Source organism: Aplysia californica, unplaced genomic scaffold (assembly GCF_000002075.1).
Source record: "Aplysia californica isolate F4 #8 unplaced genomic scaffold, AplCal3.0 scaffold00299, whole genome shotgun sequence".
NCBI lineage: Eukaryota > Metazoa > Mollusca > Gastropoda > Aplysiida > Aplysiidae > Aplysia > Aplysia californica.
Window position 1 is genome coordinate 814,762 of NW_004797569.1, and position 19,775 is coordinate 834,536.

Below are 19,775 nucleotides of genomic sequence, written 5' to 3' on the forward strand. Positions count from 1 at the left end.
GGGGGGGGCAGGTTAATTTAAAAAAAACATGGTTAGAGAGCAGGAAAGGGGATAAAAGAAGAAGATTTAAGAGAAGAAAATTGTCCGTCACTATCAGGTTTCGAACCCGGGACCTATCGAATGAGAGGCGAACGCCGTACCTCTAGACCATGAGCGCCCCGGACATTTAAGCACAGGTCACGGTCTTTAAAAAAAAGATATTCCAAAGAAGTGGATTTTTTGGGTCTACTCTGTCGGAAAGATTTTTTTTAAACGGGGGATGTAGGGAATGGGATAGGGTGGGAAGGAAAGTCAGATAAAAGAAGTTAAATGCTAATCTTTTTTCGGAAGATAATTTCTCATGAAAGATAAAACAAGAAAGACAAACACAAGCACAAAGCTGAGGGGTTCAGAAATAATGCAACAGATGCTGAGTAATAAAATTCTGTGTTAATTCCCCGGGGAGGGGGCGAGGGGAGGGGAATCAAACTGACAGGTGGGTCGAGAAGTCATGGAGATCGTGGTTGGGCGGGGGGGGGGGATTTCAGGATCCAACTTTCAGGACATGGGGGGGCCGAATTCCATTAATTCCATTGCGCCTGATGATGTAATGAAGAGGGTAGATGGGGGGGTGGGGTGAATCAAAGACAGCTCTTTTTTTTGCACAGAAACTGTAAAATTTTAGACTTGAAACTTTTATTGATGAGCCAGAGCATTATTTTTAATTATAGAGGAATCAGTATTTTGTGTCCAGTCATTAGCTCAATATGTTGCTGCTTAAATGTAGTTTTAACCTGAAGTGCAACAGTATGATGGTATAGCAATCACTGGCACCTGTGGTGTAATGATTAGGCTCTTCACTGTTGCATGTTGAAGATGTGAGTTCGATTCCTGAAAAAGGCACAAAATAACTAAATAAGTGCCTATTACTACTGTAGGCTACAGTAATAGATGGTCCAGAGTGCACATTCAGTTTCCGAGTTTGGAGATTAAACCGTTTGGAGATGACTTTCGTAGTGTAATATCTTCTTCTTTGCATTTGCCTGCTAGATGTCAAGGGTAGCTTCAACCTGCAGTGCAACTGATTTTTATGTATGTGACCGCTTTTCCTACTTCGTAGAGCTCTTTGCTTTCAGGCAGCCACATTCCAATTTCAAAGGAATTCAAAATGTAATTCCTGTTAAAATTGAAAATACGCTGGTCAGTACGAAAGGATTTTACAGTCCCCAAATAAACTTCTTTGCACTGTTATTAGTTATCTATTGACTGCCCTGAAAATGTTCATGCTGATGATATGAATTTGTAGTCTAAATTTTGATGACAAATTTTGTGACTTTCTTTTCAGACATGGATGAAGAAGCCCAGCAGACTCAAAGAAGGAACAATGAGATGAATATTAAGCTGTGAGTTAATTCCTACTTAAATCTGATATAAGCCTTTCTGAATGCAATGATATTAGCATTATGCTCTGATTTGGGTTCTGTGGAGTAGCTGATAGCAGTACATTTTATTATAAAATGTTCAATTTGATGACTGACTTTTCAGTTCGCATCGGATAGTGGTTGCAAACAGCCTCCCTTATGACAATGTTGAATAGTGTTTGAAGATTTATAGTAAATAGATTATTATAAGTAGTTCTTGGTAATGAGGAAAACAACAGAGGATGCATCAAGAGGTATAAGGTGTACCCAGGGATGCCACTTTTCCGCTTTTTTCCGGTATTTCCGGTATTTTGATCCTGATCCGCTATTCCGTTTTTGAGATCGAGATAAAATCTATTGTTGGAAAAAAAAACCCACGCACACACAAAAACTTGTGCCAAAATTTCTCTCTATTTACGCCCTTTGGGTTTCAAATTGATATTCATTCTTATGTTAACGAGACCGTGGCGCGTGGATTTTCAGCTATTTTCAAAAAAGTTGAGTGGCTTCCCTGTGTACCCTCTTCTCCACCCTTGAGGATCTTGATTTTGCCGACGACCTTGCACTACTCTCTCATACCAACCAGCACATGCAGGAAAAAAAACCCCCGACTCCACAAATACGGACGCCAGATTGGATTCAAAGTAAGCCAGAAGAAAACCGAAGTGATGACACTGAATGTAGGCTCCCCAACACTGATTAGGGTGAACAACGCAGACCTACCCATAACAGACAAATTTACCTACCTGGGCAGCATAATTAAAACTGACGGCGACACAAAGGAGGACATCATGAACAGACTCGGCAAGGCAAGATCTGTACACAGATGCCTGATCAACATCTGGAAATCGGGACAGTTCAGTATACAGACCAGGTTATACTATCCACACTCCTATATGGGTCTGAATGCTGGAGGATGACTGATCATGGTCGTTCAAAGTTATCTTCTTTTCATACAACCAGCGTACGCCAAATCCTCCAAATCTTCTAGCTCTACAAGATTTCCAATGCAGATCTTTTACGGAAATGTAGGCAAGAGGACATGACCAACATAATAACAAGGAGAAGATGGAGATGGATTGGGTGACATTCTCTGAGAAGAGAATCAGACTGTATTGTAAAGACTGCCCTCCACTGGACACCCGAAGGACATCGCAAGAGGGGCAGACCCAAAGTGATCTGGAGACGCACAGTAGAGTCTGAAATTAAGTCCTGGAACCATTCGTGGGGGACTTTGACCGAGATGGCCCAAAACAGACAAAGCTGGAGATTCTTTGTTGCTGCCCTAAACGCCTGATGGCATGACGGGTATTAAGTAAGTAAGTAGCTCTTTGTGTGAATGAGATTGTATATCACCTCTCATTTCTATTTTTGTTGATAATGTTTTAATGTTATAGATCCCAGCACATGATTCTCAGCTGCTGGTGTAATTTCTGATTTCCTGTTTTCTGTATTTGTTTGTAATGAACTTTACTTTCTTTGGAGAGACCAACCTATTGGAAACTGCAAATTTACATTTTTTAGGCTTTTGATCAACATTTTTCTGTAAAATCCACACAGAAATGTGTTCTTAAATGGACATACAGAAGGTACTGAGCCCCCCCCCCCAAAAAAATTTCTAAAAATTTGCTTGATGGCCAGAAAAATGTCGGTTGTTTTCATTATTTTGACGAGCACATGATTTCACCAAGCTGCCTCACATTTATTTCCTTCTTTATTTGTTAACTTTTGCTCTTTGCTATTGTTTATTTGTTGTTATTATTTGTTATTTCAGTTAAACAGGGTAATTATTGTATTTCTCTGTAAAACTTTTTCGTCATAATTTTGTTCAGGCTATAAATTCCTTTCTACAAGCTATGTTTCTGGTTGTCATTTTTTATATTTATTCCAAATATAAGCCCACGTGGGTTGCTCTGATAGAAACAATCAGGAAAAGACAAAAATGCAGTTTTTGGGACACGTGAATAGACATAAGGTCTTGACTATCTTGCTCTCATTGGCAAAACTGAATGCTAACAAGGCAGGCCCCGAGCAACGTACTTGAAGAACCTAAAAAGATGGGTGACATGGAAAGATCAGGGTAATATAGCCTTTTTAAAGAGCATCTGAGCAAAGGAATGAATGGAGAACCATGATCCCCGATGTCTGTCTACAGATCTGGCATTTCTGTCTACAGATCTGGCATTTGATGATGATGATGTTTACCCTATGATTTCTATTTTCATTTTTCACATCGTCGGCCTTGTGATAAAACCGACCAACCCACAAAATATTTTTAAAAATTTTATGGCCCTATCAATAGTAAATTGGCCATTTCATATGCTCTCTCAAAGACAGATCTGAGTTTTGTCTAGAAATGTCTTTAAAACATTAGAAATAAAACCGTATAACCCGGCACCCATCGGATTTTAGCCCGATAATTCAGACTATCCCACCTGCGAGGGAGGGAATGAGGGTTGGCTGTTTTTGTTGCGCTAACAATGAGAGGTTTCATGCTAAGTTACTGACTAACCCGGCCTTCGACCTGTCTGCGGACTTGGTTTGACATCAGATTTACATTTTCGATAGTCCAGCATTTGCTGACGTAACCGTGGGAGCTCTCCGAAAAGGTATGTTTGTGTGATATTTTTTGTTGGTTTCAATGGGGAGTTATTTAGATCTAGTCGTTTCCTCTTCTTTCTTCGTTTATAATGCTGCTGGTAATGTTATTAATGACAAAAACTCCCCACTGTTCCCACAGTAATGTGTTTGTCTCTTGACAATGCTGGTATTTCAAATGCATCTTTATGAATTGTGTTTTATATGACACTATTTTTTTTCTGTCCGCGTGTTCTTCCCTGTCTTTGTACTGGAAAGTCCCCGAATTGTGAAGGCATTTTCCCCTATTGGGATGACTGTCTTGTCTCCTAATCATTACTTAAAAAAAAAATTGAATGGACGAAGTCGATAGCATTTCATTTTTGTGGGTGGTTGGTGGGTGCTCTGGTGTGGTTTGCTTCTTCTTTCCTTTCAAACATCTATCGTCCTTATCTCCCCTTTTTCTTTTTTATGTTTGTTACTCTCTTGAAACACCTCTAATCTTCTGGCGCTTGTATGACCTTATGCAGTTGCGTGCGCTGTAAAACCTCTACTAGAACTAATTTTACTTTTTACTAACTCACTCAGAAAAAAAAGTTGTGGGACCACACCCGTCCGCCCCCAACGATCATTATTGTTTTAAATGCTTCTTTTTTTTTTTCATTTGCAGTGTTTATTGCAGTCATTGCCTTCTGAAATATCTTTCTACTTTCTTTGAAAGTTCGTTTTGTTTGTGTTTTGTATAGATTATTTTCTCTGTGTCATATAATGCATTATTCTCATAGCAATTCTTAACTTACATAACGCTATAACATTCCATCAGATGATGCCACGATTGCTGTGTCACCTCTCACCTTCAGCACAGTAGAAAGTGGTTGAAGTGACCAGGCTAATGTCACACCAGCTGATGACACAACCATTACGCCATCTTTGATCTCTGCCAAAAGGACACGGAATGAAAACGAATGGAAGGGTAACAAAAAGAAGAGATTGAAAGAACTGGGAATGCCTCAACATATTTCAAGGTATAAAGCGAGCAGGGCGTGAATTTAACATCTGTTGCAATTGTAAACTGGTTAGTACAAAATGCAATAACATCACTGATCACTCTCTTGGAAGGAAAAGTCAGCTGACGTATGCTATTATAAACAGGATAGACAAAAAGAGATTTTGCTCTGCAAGTGAAAACCCAAGAAGAAATTACACCTTTCAATACCACTTTAAAAAAAGGTCAACGGTCGAAGAATTCCTGTTTGTAAAACAATGTTCACGAACACTGCTGGCCTGACCCACTTGCTTATTTAAAGTGTCTTCTCTGAAAAACGAACAAAAGCCCCCCAAGAACAAATCATGCCCACCAGGAGTAGGCCAAGGATGACAAGTTTCAGCCTTTTTTCTGCTACTCCTTGGCTCCTTCTTACTGCTGTCTTTCAGCCACACCCCTGATCTTCTGGTAGGAAAAATCTACACCTGGCCTTCTCGGACAAGGGCGAAAAATCTCGGAGGTCCCGTGTACAAGTTGCGCCCGTTAATGATCCCTTTGTCGTTTAAAATCGATAAGAGTAGGCTTCGGTCGCCACCCAGGTAAAATTCAAAATTTCCTACTGACTGAAAATGTTTAGTGTGTCCTGCGCGCTCATATGACCTTCTGCAGTTGCGAGCGCCGTAAAACATTAAAATAAATAAATAAATAAAAAAAGGTGATAAGTTGTTCCATAAGGAAGAATTTTTTGACAAACTTTCGAAGATGCTCTCATATTACTATTGCAAGTAAACAACAAAATTGTGTCTGCAGATGACATTCCAGAACATGTCAGATCTGCATCGAGTATACATGGACAAATGTGCAGAGAGGCAGAAAAAAACATGGAGAAAACCTTTAGCTATCGAGTGTTCTGCCAAGCGTTCAAGAAAAACAATTTGGGTTTATTTTCAACCAAGAAAGACCAGTGCGACATTTGATGACAATGATGACAGTGACAATCTTTATTCATCTCGCAGGGAGAAATTTGTCTTGGTCGTTAACAATGGCAGTAGACGTTACAAAAGTTAGACTTAAAGGTGCACTCACGCAAACGCACAACAAGACAGGACATTATGCCAAGTAAATACATGTCTCACGGGCTGGGACAACCCGCTCCGTAACACATTCATTCTCTCTCTCTCTCTCTGTTTCATTTGTAGCACTGTGTGTTCAGTAACCTCACTGCAGTTGGTACGAATGAATTTCTATATCTGTCTGTTCTTGCTTTTTTGGAAATGTATCGTTTACTGCGGGTCGATAGTTGAAATTCCGATGTCAGTGGGTGGCTATGGTCACTAAGCATTATTTCCGCCTTTTTTAGAACGTTTGTCTTGTGCAGATATTCAAAGTTACTTAGGTCTTACCAATTGTTCTTGATGCCTTTTTTAATCAACTTATTTAGTTTTATAATGTGCTGCCTTCCCAGATTGCTACCATAGCAAGTGATTCCAAAATTTATCAAAGTTTCTATTGTGGTGGTGTAGAAAATCTGAAGGATGGATGGATTCAGATTGAAAGACTTTAGTTTCCTCAGAAACTATACACAAGTTTACTGTTTATGACCTTGCCACCAGAGACGAAAGATAGTATGTCTGGGATGGAAGTGAAGGTGGTCTGAGCTCCAGCAGTTTTCATCATGTCTGATTCACTACCTCAGCAGATCACGAACGACTGACTTCAACCATTTCATCCTCTACAGTGATGGGTGCTATTACCTAAACAGAAATGGCGTCCTGGCGAGTGCAATGGCCACGCTGGCCAAAGAGCCTGACATCACAATTGAGCAGAAATTCCTCACCAGCGGCCGTTCTCAAATGGAGGTGGATTCAGCCCATGGCGTTATTGAGCTAAAAAACGCACTGGTTTACATCCCAGTGGAATACATGAACGTCATGCTCAAAGCCAGACGTATCCCCAGGCCCTATGAAGTTATGTACCTGGACCACAGCTTTTTCAAAGATGTCTCAAAGGTCGGAGAGTACAAAACGATCTGCTCAGAGAGAAAAGCGAGGGACTGTACTCTCTTGCAGGCATCAAAGTACACTCCAGACTTTAAAATTCAGTACAGGCTTTGATGTTGAATGGCAGGCGCTGCCAGGAACAAGAAAGATGAACACCCTATGTGTATCAGTTACTGTTGGACTTCTCTCAAAGACAGATAAAAGAGAACTGCCAGCAAGTATAAAGCATCTACTGGAGTTAAAGGCTGTCATACCACTATGCTACCACAATTATTATGACACAGCGCTTCAGTAAGAAGTTTTGAAAGCTATTAAGTCAAATTCGATTGGTGTAGAGTATTTCACAACAGTGGTTACTTTTTGTCGTATTGCCTTGTTATAGCCACAGGACATAGAGTAGTGAGACAGACGTGGTCTTCTATTGTTGAGAAAACTCAATAAAGTAGTTGTTGTCAGGCCATGCTCCTTGAAGAAAGTTGGCATGTACTTACAAAGTCTTTTTGTATAATAACGATGTATTATTATTATGTAACCTACTTCACTGAAACAATTGCTGAGGTAGCGGGGCTTTTATGTGGCTTTCTGCTTTCTTTTCTTTCTAAGCATTACTTTTTTCAGGCATTTGAATGACCACTCAGTGGCAATAGTACCGTGTCAGACACTGTCGTAAATTCTAAAGGCCTGCTGCTGCTGCTTCTGTTGTTGTTGTTGTTGTTGAAGCTGCTCTCCCTTACCCTTCGAACCTCCTGTTCTTCTATTTCAAATGTAGTTATTAGAGCCATTGCTGTGTTCTGCTTCCTGTACTTTTATTTCTAGTAAATGTTCAACTTTGTGACTGCTGTTTTGCCCGAATTGAATCCCTCGCACTGAAATGACTGCGGCTGATAGTATGATAGCAATAGAATCCTCCTCCTCCTCTTCCTCTCTCTCCTTTTTTTTCTTTTTACTTTTCCTCCTCCTCATTTTCGTTTTTCTCCTTATCCCCCTCCCCCTTCCACTTTCCCCTCCTCTTCTTCTTCTTCTTCTTCTTCTTCTCCTTCTCCTTCTCCTTCTCCTTCTTCTTCTTCTTCTTCTTCTTCTTCTTCTTCTTCTTCTTCTTCTTCATCTTTCTTTTTCTTCTTCTTCTTCCTCTTCCTCTTCCTCTTCCTCTTCTTCTTCTTCTTCTTCTTCTTCTTCTTCTTCTTCTTCTTCTTTTTCTTCTTCTTCTTTTTCTTCTTGTCCTCTTCCTCCTCCTCGTCCTCGTCCTCCTCTTTCTTCTACTTCTTCTTTTTTTTCGATTGAAACAACAGGTCAGATAAGTTACCTGCAAGTGCGACTTGTCTGCACTCAAGGCCAGCAGCAGCTTCCTGATAAAACAGACCAACCCACAAAATTTAGGGTTGATCGGTTGTATCCGGAACAATTTCAGCAACATAATGGTCCAACCCACACAGTTTCATTAAAAATGATTTTTTAAGGAAAAAAGGTCTACAGTTTTTCGATTAAGTGTTTTTACAGAGTGTTTAAAGCATTTATTGATCGTTAGACATTGTTGTTTGGAAATAAAAAAATTTTCTGTCTCCTATAAAATTTACCGCGTTGGGGTAAGTCACATCTGTGGTGTTGTAAGGATTTTTGCCTTGCATTTTAAAGAAACGTATGTGAGTTTGATTTCATTTTGGGGAAGTTCATTTTTCTGAGTGTCTCCGCTTTTTAGCTGGAACTTATCCCTTCCGTGGGTGGTTGGCGGATGCTCTTACAGTGTGGTCTATTCCTCCTTTCCTATCAAACATCTATTGTCCGTATCTCTCCTCCTTCTTTCTTGTTTTTATGACTCTCTTTTAACACCTAATCTTAGCACATTTTTTAACAAATTGTGTAGCAAGTGCTATAAACCTCTTGCTAAATCAAAAATATCCCTTCCAGCCACATGTGGCCCAGACAAACAGGGGTTGAAGTGGTCGGTATGGTACATGATTGAAATTGTATCAAGGATAGGTTTGTAAAACATTTTTGTTGATTTGTTTCTGACTTCAGGGATGAGATGGGTCTGGTGGAACTGATCTCTGGCTCTGCGGTGACGGAGATTGTGCACAGCCAGATAGAGCAGCACATTCAGGAGGAGTGCAAGGGGACTTTTGACACGTCGTTTATCTCTGAGTTGGAGGAGGTATGATAGGCTGTTTTATGAATTGTGGCTGCTTTTGTGAAGTTGCAGCATAAACCTGCCTCAGCTATAGCTTGTTCACTTTCGTCTGCCCGGGGTTAAAACAAGCTGAAATGAAATGGCTTTGTTTAATCTTCTCTGATCTTTGCGTATGGGTTTAAAAATTGGGTGACCAACCGAATCTTAAATCCCATACAGGTTTTTTTTTGTAAGTGGTCTACGGTGCACGCAACTGCACATGGTCATATGAGCACGCGGGAAACATTTAAACATTTTCAGTTGGTAGGAAATTTTGAATTTTACCTGGGTGGCGGCCGAAGCCTACTCTTATCGATTTTGGACCACCAAGGGATCTTTTAAAAAAAGTCAACTTTTTATTCTCTCTCTCTTTTCTTCTTCTATCTCTCACTTCTTTTTCTCATACTCTTACTTGTGCACACTCGCACACTTACACAATGGCACTCCCTCACTTGCCCTTGTCTGTGTTAACAGAATGTCTCCCTTCAGTTGCCCTCAGGTCAAGCGTATATGTGAGGCATCATGGTTAATTGACGCACTTGTAAAGAAATTATGAAAATGAAGAAAACTGCCTTTTTCGCGATGTGGCAATTTCTTATCAAATTTTTTTTTGGGGGGCTCATCTTTTATGTTCATTTAGAAATACATTTCTGTCTGGATTTTACTGAAAAAACGTTGATAAATGCCACAAAAAGTGTACATTTTCTATTTTTGAGGACTCATAAGGAAGTCACAACACTTTGGTGGCCATTTTCTCGCTAATTTTATCTCTGAAACCAAGTGACCCTTACCTTTTTCTATCGCAGATATCTTGACTTCTAATCAGGATAGATTGATCTTTTTTTCGTTGAAAGCAAGACAAATGAAAAAGTTAAGAAGATACCAATAACTCCACATGGCTAAACACTGACGAGCGCTTGATTCCACCGCGTCATGACACTTATTTTTCTGCATGTTTTATTTATTCCCACTCCCTGCTGTAGTGGCTTGACAACCACATTCTGGGCTGGCTAAAACAAATGTATGCGGGGAGACAGACGGCTTCACAGCTGGCGGGCGTCGATGCCTTCCGCGACCGCCTCCGACATTACATCTATGAAACCTATGCAAAGTCCCTGATAAGTCAGTTTTTTGACATCATCATCGACTACCCAGACTCGAAGCCGGCCATTATTGACTTGACAGAATGCTTGCAGAAAACTGACCTTCGATCAGAACTTGTGACTACCCTGAGGAGTGCTCTTGAAAACAGGCTTCTTCATCCTGGTAAGAGCATGACTTTTTATTTGTCCATTTTGATCTTGAGTGCTCTTTTTTATTAGCAGATTGTCAAGACAGGGGTAAACAGTTACTCACAGTATTTCTTGATATTAAATAGTCATGGGGGGGAGATGTGTGTGTGTGGTGGGGAGGGTGTTATTTCTGAATTAGTTCTCGAGGTCAGCTACTACTCATTTTAACACAAATGAGAAGAAGGACAGTTCTCTTTAAAAACTAGGTGATTAAAAGCTGGCATTGGTAGGTTCTACTTCTTCAGTGTTCTTTTGCTTTATCGAAGTGTTTGTCTCACTTGCGTGCTATGAATGTATACTTTTGTGTGGCAGAAGCTGGTGAAAATACACTTTTGATCCCTGATGGCTCGATGCTGTTATGCTTAAATTGTGTAACTAGAAGACAAAGGTCAATTCTTACATTTGTTTTGAAACCATCGTCGAGGTTCGTCTGTGGGTCTTCATTGAAAGCCAGACAAATAGTATAAAAGTTACGGAAAGGTGTCTTTTTTCATAAAGTCAAAGGTTTAGAGTGTTAGAGTGTAAAACCACTGATATGTTACATTACTGAAATGATATGGCGATAATGAAGTGCTTCCCTTTGGGAAGTACCGTGACCCTCCAGTTTATGAGTCGAAGGTAAAAGTTGAAGAATTAAACAAGTTTCCACTCGGAGAAGTTAATGATGTGAGTTACTGGCAGACACGTAACTCGGAAATGTAGGACAATTACAGTTTGTTGCGTGTGACCTGCAGATCATGTTTGGGTTTTCGTTCTTTTTTCTTTTTTTTTTTTTTGCCTCCAGGTGTCAATACAGCTGATATCCTGACAGCATACATCGCAGCAATCAAGTCCTTGAGGTTACTCGAGCCAGCAGGAGTTATTTTGGAGCTGGTTTGCGAGCCTGTCAGTCGATATCTGAGGTACCCCCAGTCCAACCTGTTTTTTGTAATAATTTTATATGATTTACGACCCCTTTGGCATAAGTAAGTCTGTTAAGGAGTAGGCTGTTTGTACCCTTATTATAGGGCTGCAGGGGTGTATGCAGTGCTTCCAATCTTCTGTATTTTTATGGAAGTCCATACTTTCTAACAGATTGGTACTTGCTCCCCAATCGTTATCAACTCTGTCTGTAAAAAAATGTGATAGCGTCGGGATACCAAAATTCCACGGCAAAGGATCCGTACTCGACTTGGTATCGTCTTGTATAAGTTCCAGATATTTACAGTAGGCTAGGCAAATTCTTTTGGCAATAAGTTAATGTTAAAGAAACCTGCCAGATTGCACATTTCCCGCAATCGGTCATTATCTTGCCGTACATTCATTAGAGGTTAGTCGGCAATACTTTTTAAACTTGTGAATTGATCAAAATCTGGCTAGCCGTGATAGCGAACTTTTTGTGCCAGTTTCCTCCTTTCTTTCATTCACTCTTTCTTTCTGTCTAGCTTCGGATTGTTACCATGGCTGGAGAATATGCGCGTAGCACGGCGTACAAACACCGCTCTTTTAGTTCGCTCGGCGATGGAGTGACCGGGTCACGGCGGGCCAGTCACCCAGAGGTCACTAACCCGACCTCCCGCTACCTACGTCGGTAGCCGGTGAAATGAATTTTTCAACACATGTTTTATCGTCTTGCACAAACAAAAAATATCATACGTGAACACAAGTTTGTTCTTTAGAGAAAGCAACTAAACTTCTTTATTGGTACGAAATATCAATACCATGACAGCTCACGTTTTGGAGTTAGATGCTCTTAAAATGTATGTCTATTTATAGTTAGTCAAAACAACAAACACATATTGAGGGGCTAATAACTTTTAAGCCTAACAATAAATATTTACAAAACTGCCACGTAAGACAGGAAAATGTGTTTAAAAATTGACTCACTCAAAATTTTGTTTCCAGCACGAACATGGAACTTGTCATGAGCATGATAGCCAAAACGCTTCCCTGTATTCATGACGTTTTGTATCCAACGGAATGTGTATCCTCCTGCATAATGATATACTGACGTATCTTCAATATACAGCACCGATTTCTTTTCACAAAATGAACATGTACAGAATAAAAGTATAAATTTAAACAATTTTTCTTTCTAAACATATCCAGCAGCACGCAATGAGGGAGCTATTTGCAGGAGATGCGACACAAAAATAAAATTCATTATGTCTATCTGGTTTGGGATCCTTCGTGATCTGGCTTCCAGTTTTGAGATCGCTTGGTGGCTGCTTTCTGTGTCCTGTTCTCCCAAAAGCCTGAGAGCAAACATGTGTTGTTGTATGTGTGGAATACAGTGTTGCTATGATATGTGTTGCTTTGGGATAACTTTGCGGGGAAATAGCGTCTGAATGCGGCCATAATATGTAATTGTCGATAGCTACGGAGATTTCTGGAAGTGAAAATTGTTTGACTGGTTTGAGATGTGATATATTGATACATGGCTAAATCTTTCATTGAGAAGATTGAATATTGCTTCCAGTCCACTAGCTTCCTCAATTTTTGCAGTTTCGCGGGAGTATTTTCTTGTTTCTGTATAAATTGTGTTTGTTAGTTCCTTGCATACATGGGGATGGAGGGAGGTATGCTTGGGGTGTTTTGCGATGTTTGCTTGAAATGGATCTTTGTATGCAACCACCCAAGCAGTGCCGACAAAACGGAGAAGGAATTCACATTTATGCTATTGTCAAAGCACACCACATGTTCCTACTGGTGTCAACAGCTTTTTTTGCGGCATGAATTGACATGACGTAACACCATATCTCCTTTTGATAGATGAAACCACGGTAAAACACTTGACACAAACGTTAATGGAATACGACTGTTCATTTTCGTCCCTCACATCAATCCCATAAATCAAGAGAATATCTCCTGCCATTGTCTTACATAATCGGGGCTTTCTGTACTTTTTTGTTTGACAGTTAATTTTAAACGCCAACAAACCCGACAAAGTTCATTCAGAGACTCTATGCCTCTCATATGAGTGACCCATTGCAGTTTAACAATTTTTACCTAGGAACACAATTCACTAACTAATTGCCAGTAACTGCAAAGTGCTGGAAAAACAAAATTCACATCATTAGAAAATGATTTGATGGCTATCCGACCGCGCAAACAGAAATAAACTCCATTGTTTCATTTTGGAATGATTTGTAATTAAATTTGAAGAGATCACATTATAAATGGCATTTCCGATCACATAACACTCACAATTTAAAACTTTTCTTATTCCCAAACGAATTAATGAAAGCTGTTGAAACTTTCACAAGATACCAAGAAGACGTAGATGAAGCGAAATTGGTGAAGAAGTAGATTCTAGGAGTAGAGTGAGCATCATTTTACGGCTCATGAAATTCGGGGAAGAAACGCGTTTTGATAAGGAGAAGATAGGACAGCGCTGTGCACGAGTTGATCCCGGTCAATCCCCGACTTGACGCGTGAAATTGCAGGTCACCTGCCGGTGATCTATGGCCTATCCCGGGGGCCCGGACTAACTAAAAGATTGCTGAGACGGAATTTTGGACGCCGTGGTTGATCATGTTAATTGACTTGGGATTTTAGTAAGAAAATCCCTCTCAGAAAGAAACTCTTTTGCAAATTTGTCTAGATCTAGAGAAATTGTCAGTGCAATAATTCTACGAAAGCATGATATAAGGGTCGTGGCGACCGACATTTATGCAAAAACTAAAACAGTAAAAGAACTATTCATAGTGGTGTTCCGAGGTTGTGACAGCCGACATTCAAAAGTGAAAATTAAGTAAAATTTGGGTATTCGTTGGGTAACTCTATACTCTATTTTCAGGGTACATACCTAATCTTTATTCCCAGGTTTGCCTTCCGTCAATGGTGCGATGACAAATCAATTAGATGATAGTAGCAATGTCGAGGGGAACCTGTTTTTTAACATTGCCAACAATGGAAAGATTTGAAGGTGGAGAAATCAAACAAGACAAAATCTTTGTGACAAAATAGGTGTTATGGGTTTTTCGCAATCTCTTCTAACAGGCTCCCACATGTCATTTTCAACCCTAAAAACACTAAATTTCAATTTCTTTGCTGAACCCTCTCCGTGATGCTGTCCCTGGACCCGCGGCAGGATTTTCCTTTCTTTTCAGCTTCTGTTGTTGGAAGCACTGTGTAAGATCTTGTCAGTATGTTAGTGTTTTAGCGCCTATAAATGGCTGCTTGCGCTGTATGCTTCTCAGGAAGTTGAGGTTGTTTCAGAATGCTCTCAGGTCTGCTGGGGTAATAGTATAGATTGTGAAGCGCATAGAGCTTGCTATTGAGCGGGAATTTGTGCTATACAAATGCTATCTATTATTATTATTATTATTATTATTATGGGATACTATTTAGCACAAAAAAACGGTACTGTATAAATTTGTTCCCCCACTTGGGGATTGAGCTCTTGTCTTTCATATGCAAAGCGAAAACGTCAAAGAGTTATGCAGCAGACATTGGTTTGAATTAAGTTGGAAGTGCGAGTTTGTACAGTCTGATTTCTTTTCCTTGTGAAAGCTCACAGCTCTTCATTATTGCCTCCTTGGCGGGTCAGTAAACTACAATTTAACTTCTCAACCCTCTGAAGACATACAGCTTGACAGCCTGTTAGGTGCTCACATCGTCGCCGGCATTCATCTTTGTCGTATGTCAAAATGCAAAATTTTCAAGAGAGGCAAAAAGCTGTTTCATTTCGGACAAGTTCTTGATAAGATAAATATTGCAACATAAAATTACGTTATTTTCTGCGCTGATTTAAAAAATCGAATCAAATTTTAAATACATGAGCTGCTTTCTCTGTTGTACGACATACGACTTTGTTACCTGAAGTTTTCGTCAAGTACAACGTATCAAGGCGACTTACTACAATAATGATGCAATTGAACCCTGTTGTAAGTCGACATACGACAATGATTCTTGACGAAATATTTTTTAAATAAAGAGAACCCGTTATCAATACCTTGTAACATACTACAATAGTCTGCAACTCCAAGAATGTGTAATAGAAATGTGTTAGCCAAACTTAGTAACAATGTGCTGTATTTTCAAGGTTCAAATGGAATAATATTATAAATGGTTTGAGACATAGACCCACTGCTCCGCCAGCAGGAGGTGCAACCCCTTCACTGGCGATTTGTCGCCCATGGACATCTGCGCTCAGGTGCACATGGGCGACACTTGCTTTGGTGTATCGTCTGTCTTCTATCGTCTTTCTTCCTTCTTCTTTCGTCCTTCCCCGAGCTGACCGGGGAATAAAATAAAAATAGTTGGCTGTCCCATCAACAGGGGGTGTAACCCCCCCGCTGGTGGGATGCCACTCGTACGTCACTAGCTCTCTGACGTAGGGGTGGCATCTTTTGTCCGCTCTTGCTATGTCTTCTATCCATCTATCTTTCTTTCCGTTCTGTCGACCGAAGGTCCGGTCCAGCAAAGAATAGACCCCAAACCCCCGCAACGCGAGGCACCCCGTGGACCGTGGGTTGCGACCCGTACGACCGGAGAAGGGGACCCTGGTGGCTGAGGTGTGGCTTTCCTCACCAACACGCCACTTTGGCCCTGGATTCGGTCTAGACGGGCGGGTGCAGTGGCCTATTGCACTCAATCAGTTGCGACTGGTTCATAGAACCGGTGTTGGCCAATCTTGGTTAGAAGGCAAGATTTCTTGCCGTCTGATTGGGAGTATACCTCCAGGGTAGCCCTGACACCAGCTATGGACTTCCGAGCGGTGTCCCCTTGTTGGAATAGGTGGCGGGTGTGGAGCCCTGGAGATGAACAAAAACGTCATATATATATGGATATAAAATCAAAAATTTCTCCCACTACCCCAATTCCCAACGAGTCCCTGTCAGGAGGAGTGGGTGCGAATCCTGACCAGGGCAAAAGAAAACGGTTGAGAGAGGACGACAATATTAGTATCTGGGACCTGCCTAGACAAACATCGCTAGGATGGTCACCTTATTTGGTGATCTCCTCAGCTGATAAGTCTAAAACAAAAGTAACTTCTTTAAGCGTCTTTGCCATTGGCAAAGCTCTCAGAGCCTGTGGCATCCCTAGACCAAAGAAAGTCTCCCCCCAGGGGGTCTGGCGACCTCTTTGTGGAGGTTGCCAACATGGCCGATTCCGTACAATTACGGAAATGTACGTCATGTACGTCGTTTGGCGACATCCCTGTAAGTGTTGAGCCTCACAGGAGTCTCAATACTTCCAGGTGTGTTGTAAAGAGCTGTGACCTAGACGGCTGTACGGAGGAAGAAATGGTGCAAGAAATAGGTGTCACCCACGCTTGTCGTGTCATAGTGTGACGAGATGGGAAAGAGATCCGCACTAACACATGGATACTGTCTTTCGACTGTCCAAGACCTACCAAATTGACGATAGAGTACTTGGAACTAGAGGTAAAACCCTACGTCCCTAACCCAATGCGCTGTTTTTGTTTTTTTTGGCGCTGCTCCTGCGGCGACAAGGTCGTGTTTACATCGGCTCTGCTTGTTTTGGAGCTCTTTTACTGTTTCTGTTTGGACTGTGTGTCTGAAACTTTCCTTATTCCACCATGGAGGTGCAGTGCAGTGTTCGGACTTTTAAGTGCATTTTTTGGTGTATAATTTTATTGACATTTTTCGGTGAAATAAGACCTTTAACAAACTACTCGCCATTTTCCACCATTACGTATAGCCCAGCCATTGAAGGAAACCACCAGAGGACACAGAAATGATATACAGTGGACACAGTTGGACGATCTGGATTTTGCAGACGACTTGGTGCTTCTGTTGCACACCCAGGAACAGATTCAAGCAAAGACCAGTATTAAACAGCCTATCGGAGTCTGTTGGATTGAGGATCCACCCGGGAAAGTCAAAGGTCCTAAGGACAGATGCACAACGAAAGGAGCAGGTCACAATAGAAGGAAAGGCCCTAGAAAACGTTGAATCCTTCTGCTATCTTGGGAGCATAATTGACATAGAGGGAAGAACAGGTGCTGAAATAAAGTCCTGCATTGGAAAAGCACAGGCTGCTTTCATATCTTTGGATATGATTTGGAAGACCACAGATACCTCACTTTGAACAAAGCTGAGGATTTTCTATTTTTAAATGTGAAGTCTGTCCTGTTGTATGGATGTGAGGCATGGAACGCATCACAGACTTGTATAAAGAGGATCCAGGTTTTCTTGAACAGGGGTCTAAGAAAGTTACTGAAGATCAGATGGACAGACAGGGTCACCAATGTGGAAGTGTTAAGGAAAACAAAACAGATCCTAGTCAGAGATGAGGTAGGAAGAAGGCGGTGGCTATGGATTGGACATACTCTCAGGAAGTCAGGCAGCTGCATAACAAAGAAAGTTTTGGATTGGAAACCACAGGGCAAGAGGTCAAGGGGAAGACCTCGTGGAACCTGGAGAAGAATCACAGAAATCGATGTACAGAAAAGTGGGAAGACATGGAATAACATCAAGAGGCTAGCCCAGGATAGAGAAAAGTGGAGGGTGTTTGTCCGTGGCCTATACCCTGGTGCAGGGTGAGAAAGGCAATGATGATGATGATGATGAAAACACCCCCCAAATGATGGAGTATACAAATAAAGAGGCTGTTTGCTTATTCTATTTATCATTATTCAATACATCATTTGAAATATAAGAGTGAAAATCTGTAATCTTATTTCTTATTCAAAATAACATTAGAAATGCAATGTTTGTAAATGATCATGTGTGATGGCCCAGGTCCCGGGAAGACACTGTGCGTTGCATCGTGGCCAGCCTGACGGATGAGGGCAACAATGAGCTGGTGGATGAGTTAGTCAAGATGAAACCAGCTGGGGAGGAGGAGGATGAAGAGGACAACAGCAGTAAGAACTTTGAGGAGTGGATGCCTGATCCCGTGGATGCAGATCCTTGTAAGTCAAGACCTTTATGGAATCGTTTTGTCTCAGGTGAAATGAGTTGAGGTGCAGTAAGGAAGGGAGAGAATTTAGATTTGTATTTCTTTCTTGGTTTCTTCATGGATTTTTCTTGATTATTTGATGTTAATTTGGTTGAAAGTGAAATTAAAGTGAAGAGGGAAGAGAATTTTTTTTTAGCTAACAAAAATGTAGTTCTGATTTTGTTAATTTCCATTAGATTGTTGTTAGGATTTGTTTCTTATTTTAACATCTTTCTGTTGCTTGTGTGCTTGATGAAGATTGACATGTTTTAATCTTCGAAGGTATTTTAATAAAAATGAATACACAAATTTTGTTTGTTTTGACCAACTATCATCTATAATAAGATTACATTTGTGTATTTTATCAAGCATTGAACGAACGGTGTGTGCTTTCTTTTTGTCTAATCCTACTTCTTTTCAGCGGTATTATACTGATGTTCTAATCTGTTCCGAGCCAAAAAATGTTATTATCATTTTGACTCATAAATTATTCTTCAACAACAACACTATGATTGAGATGAAAGAGTTTAAGGGATTTGTTGATGATTGACAATCACAGTAACACTGCGATGAGGATGAAATAATTTGAGGATTTTATTTATAGTTGATGAAGCTTTATGGAATCAAGAAAACAAACTGTTGTTCTCTTTGACAGCTGCTGCTTCAAAAACACGCAGAAATGCTGACATCCTGTCGACGCTTGTCAACATTTATGGCAGCAAGGAACTGTGCTTTAATGAGTACCGTGCCCTGCTTGCTGACCGCATCTTGAGCCAGTACCATTGCGATGTGGAGCGAGAGCTACGTTACTTGGAGCTGTTGAAACTGCGTTTTGGCGAAGCCCCACTGCACTTCTGTGAGGTCATGCTCCGTGATGTTACGGAGTCACGCCGTGTGAATGCACGGATACAGGACTCCCGCAAGGGAAGTGCAACAGGAAATGTGAGTCTTTGATTCTGATCTTCTCGTCACTTTGTAGGGTTTTTTGATTTAGTAAGAGTTTTACGGCACTTGCAACACAATGAGGTCATTTAAGTGTCAAAGATTAGAGGTGTTACAAGACAGTAACAAACCCTAAAAAGGAGAAATAAGAACAATAGATATTTGATAAGAATACTGCAGTATACGATAGCCATAGCTCAAAAACAGAGAGTTACATACCCCCAGTGGGTCGGGGGGATATAAATAGACCCACTGCTTCGTCTGCAGAAGGTGCAACCCCCTCAAAGGCGGAGTGTCGCACACGGACCCCAACCCTCTGGGTTCCGTGAGCGACACTCACTTTGGTGTATCGTCCTCTTCTCCTTCCTTCTTTCTTTCTTCTTCTATCTTTTCTTCCACCGCTGACCTCAAGTGCAGTAAAAAGAAAGGTCACCCATCCAACAGAAACCGGGCACCTGGCGGTTGAGGTGAGATCAGTCTACGGACTGTCCCTCACCAACACACCTCTTTGGCCCAGGTTTTCAT

The 19,775-nt window shown here is 40.9% G+C and overlaps 1 protein-coding gene across 1 annotated transcript in view; it reads left to right on the forward strand.

The window, feature by feature from the left end:
- LOC101851745 (anaphase-promoting complex subunit 2) overlaps nt 1-19,775 on the forward strand; it is a gene marked incomplete at its 5' end in the record, with an annotated part of 51,526 nt that overhangs the window by 3,271 nt on the left and 28,480 nt on the right. The window contains 6 exon segments of the mRNA XM_013084521.2: nt 1,325-1,382; nt 8,979-9,111; nt 10,110-10,392; nt 11,203-11,320; nt 18,110-18,282; nt 18,964-19,250. Coding sequence (XP_012939975.1) covers nt 1,325-1,382; nt 8,979-9,111; nt 10,110-10,392; nt 11,203-11,320; nt 18,110-18,282; nt 18,964-19,250 — 1,052 coding nt within the window.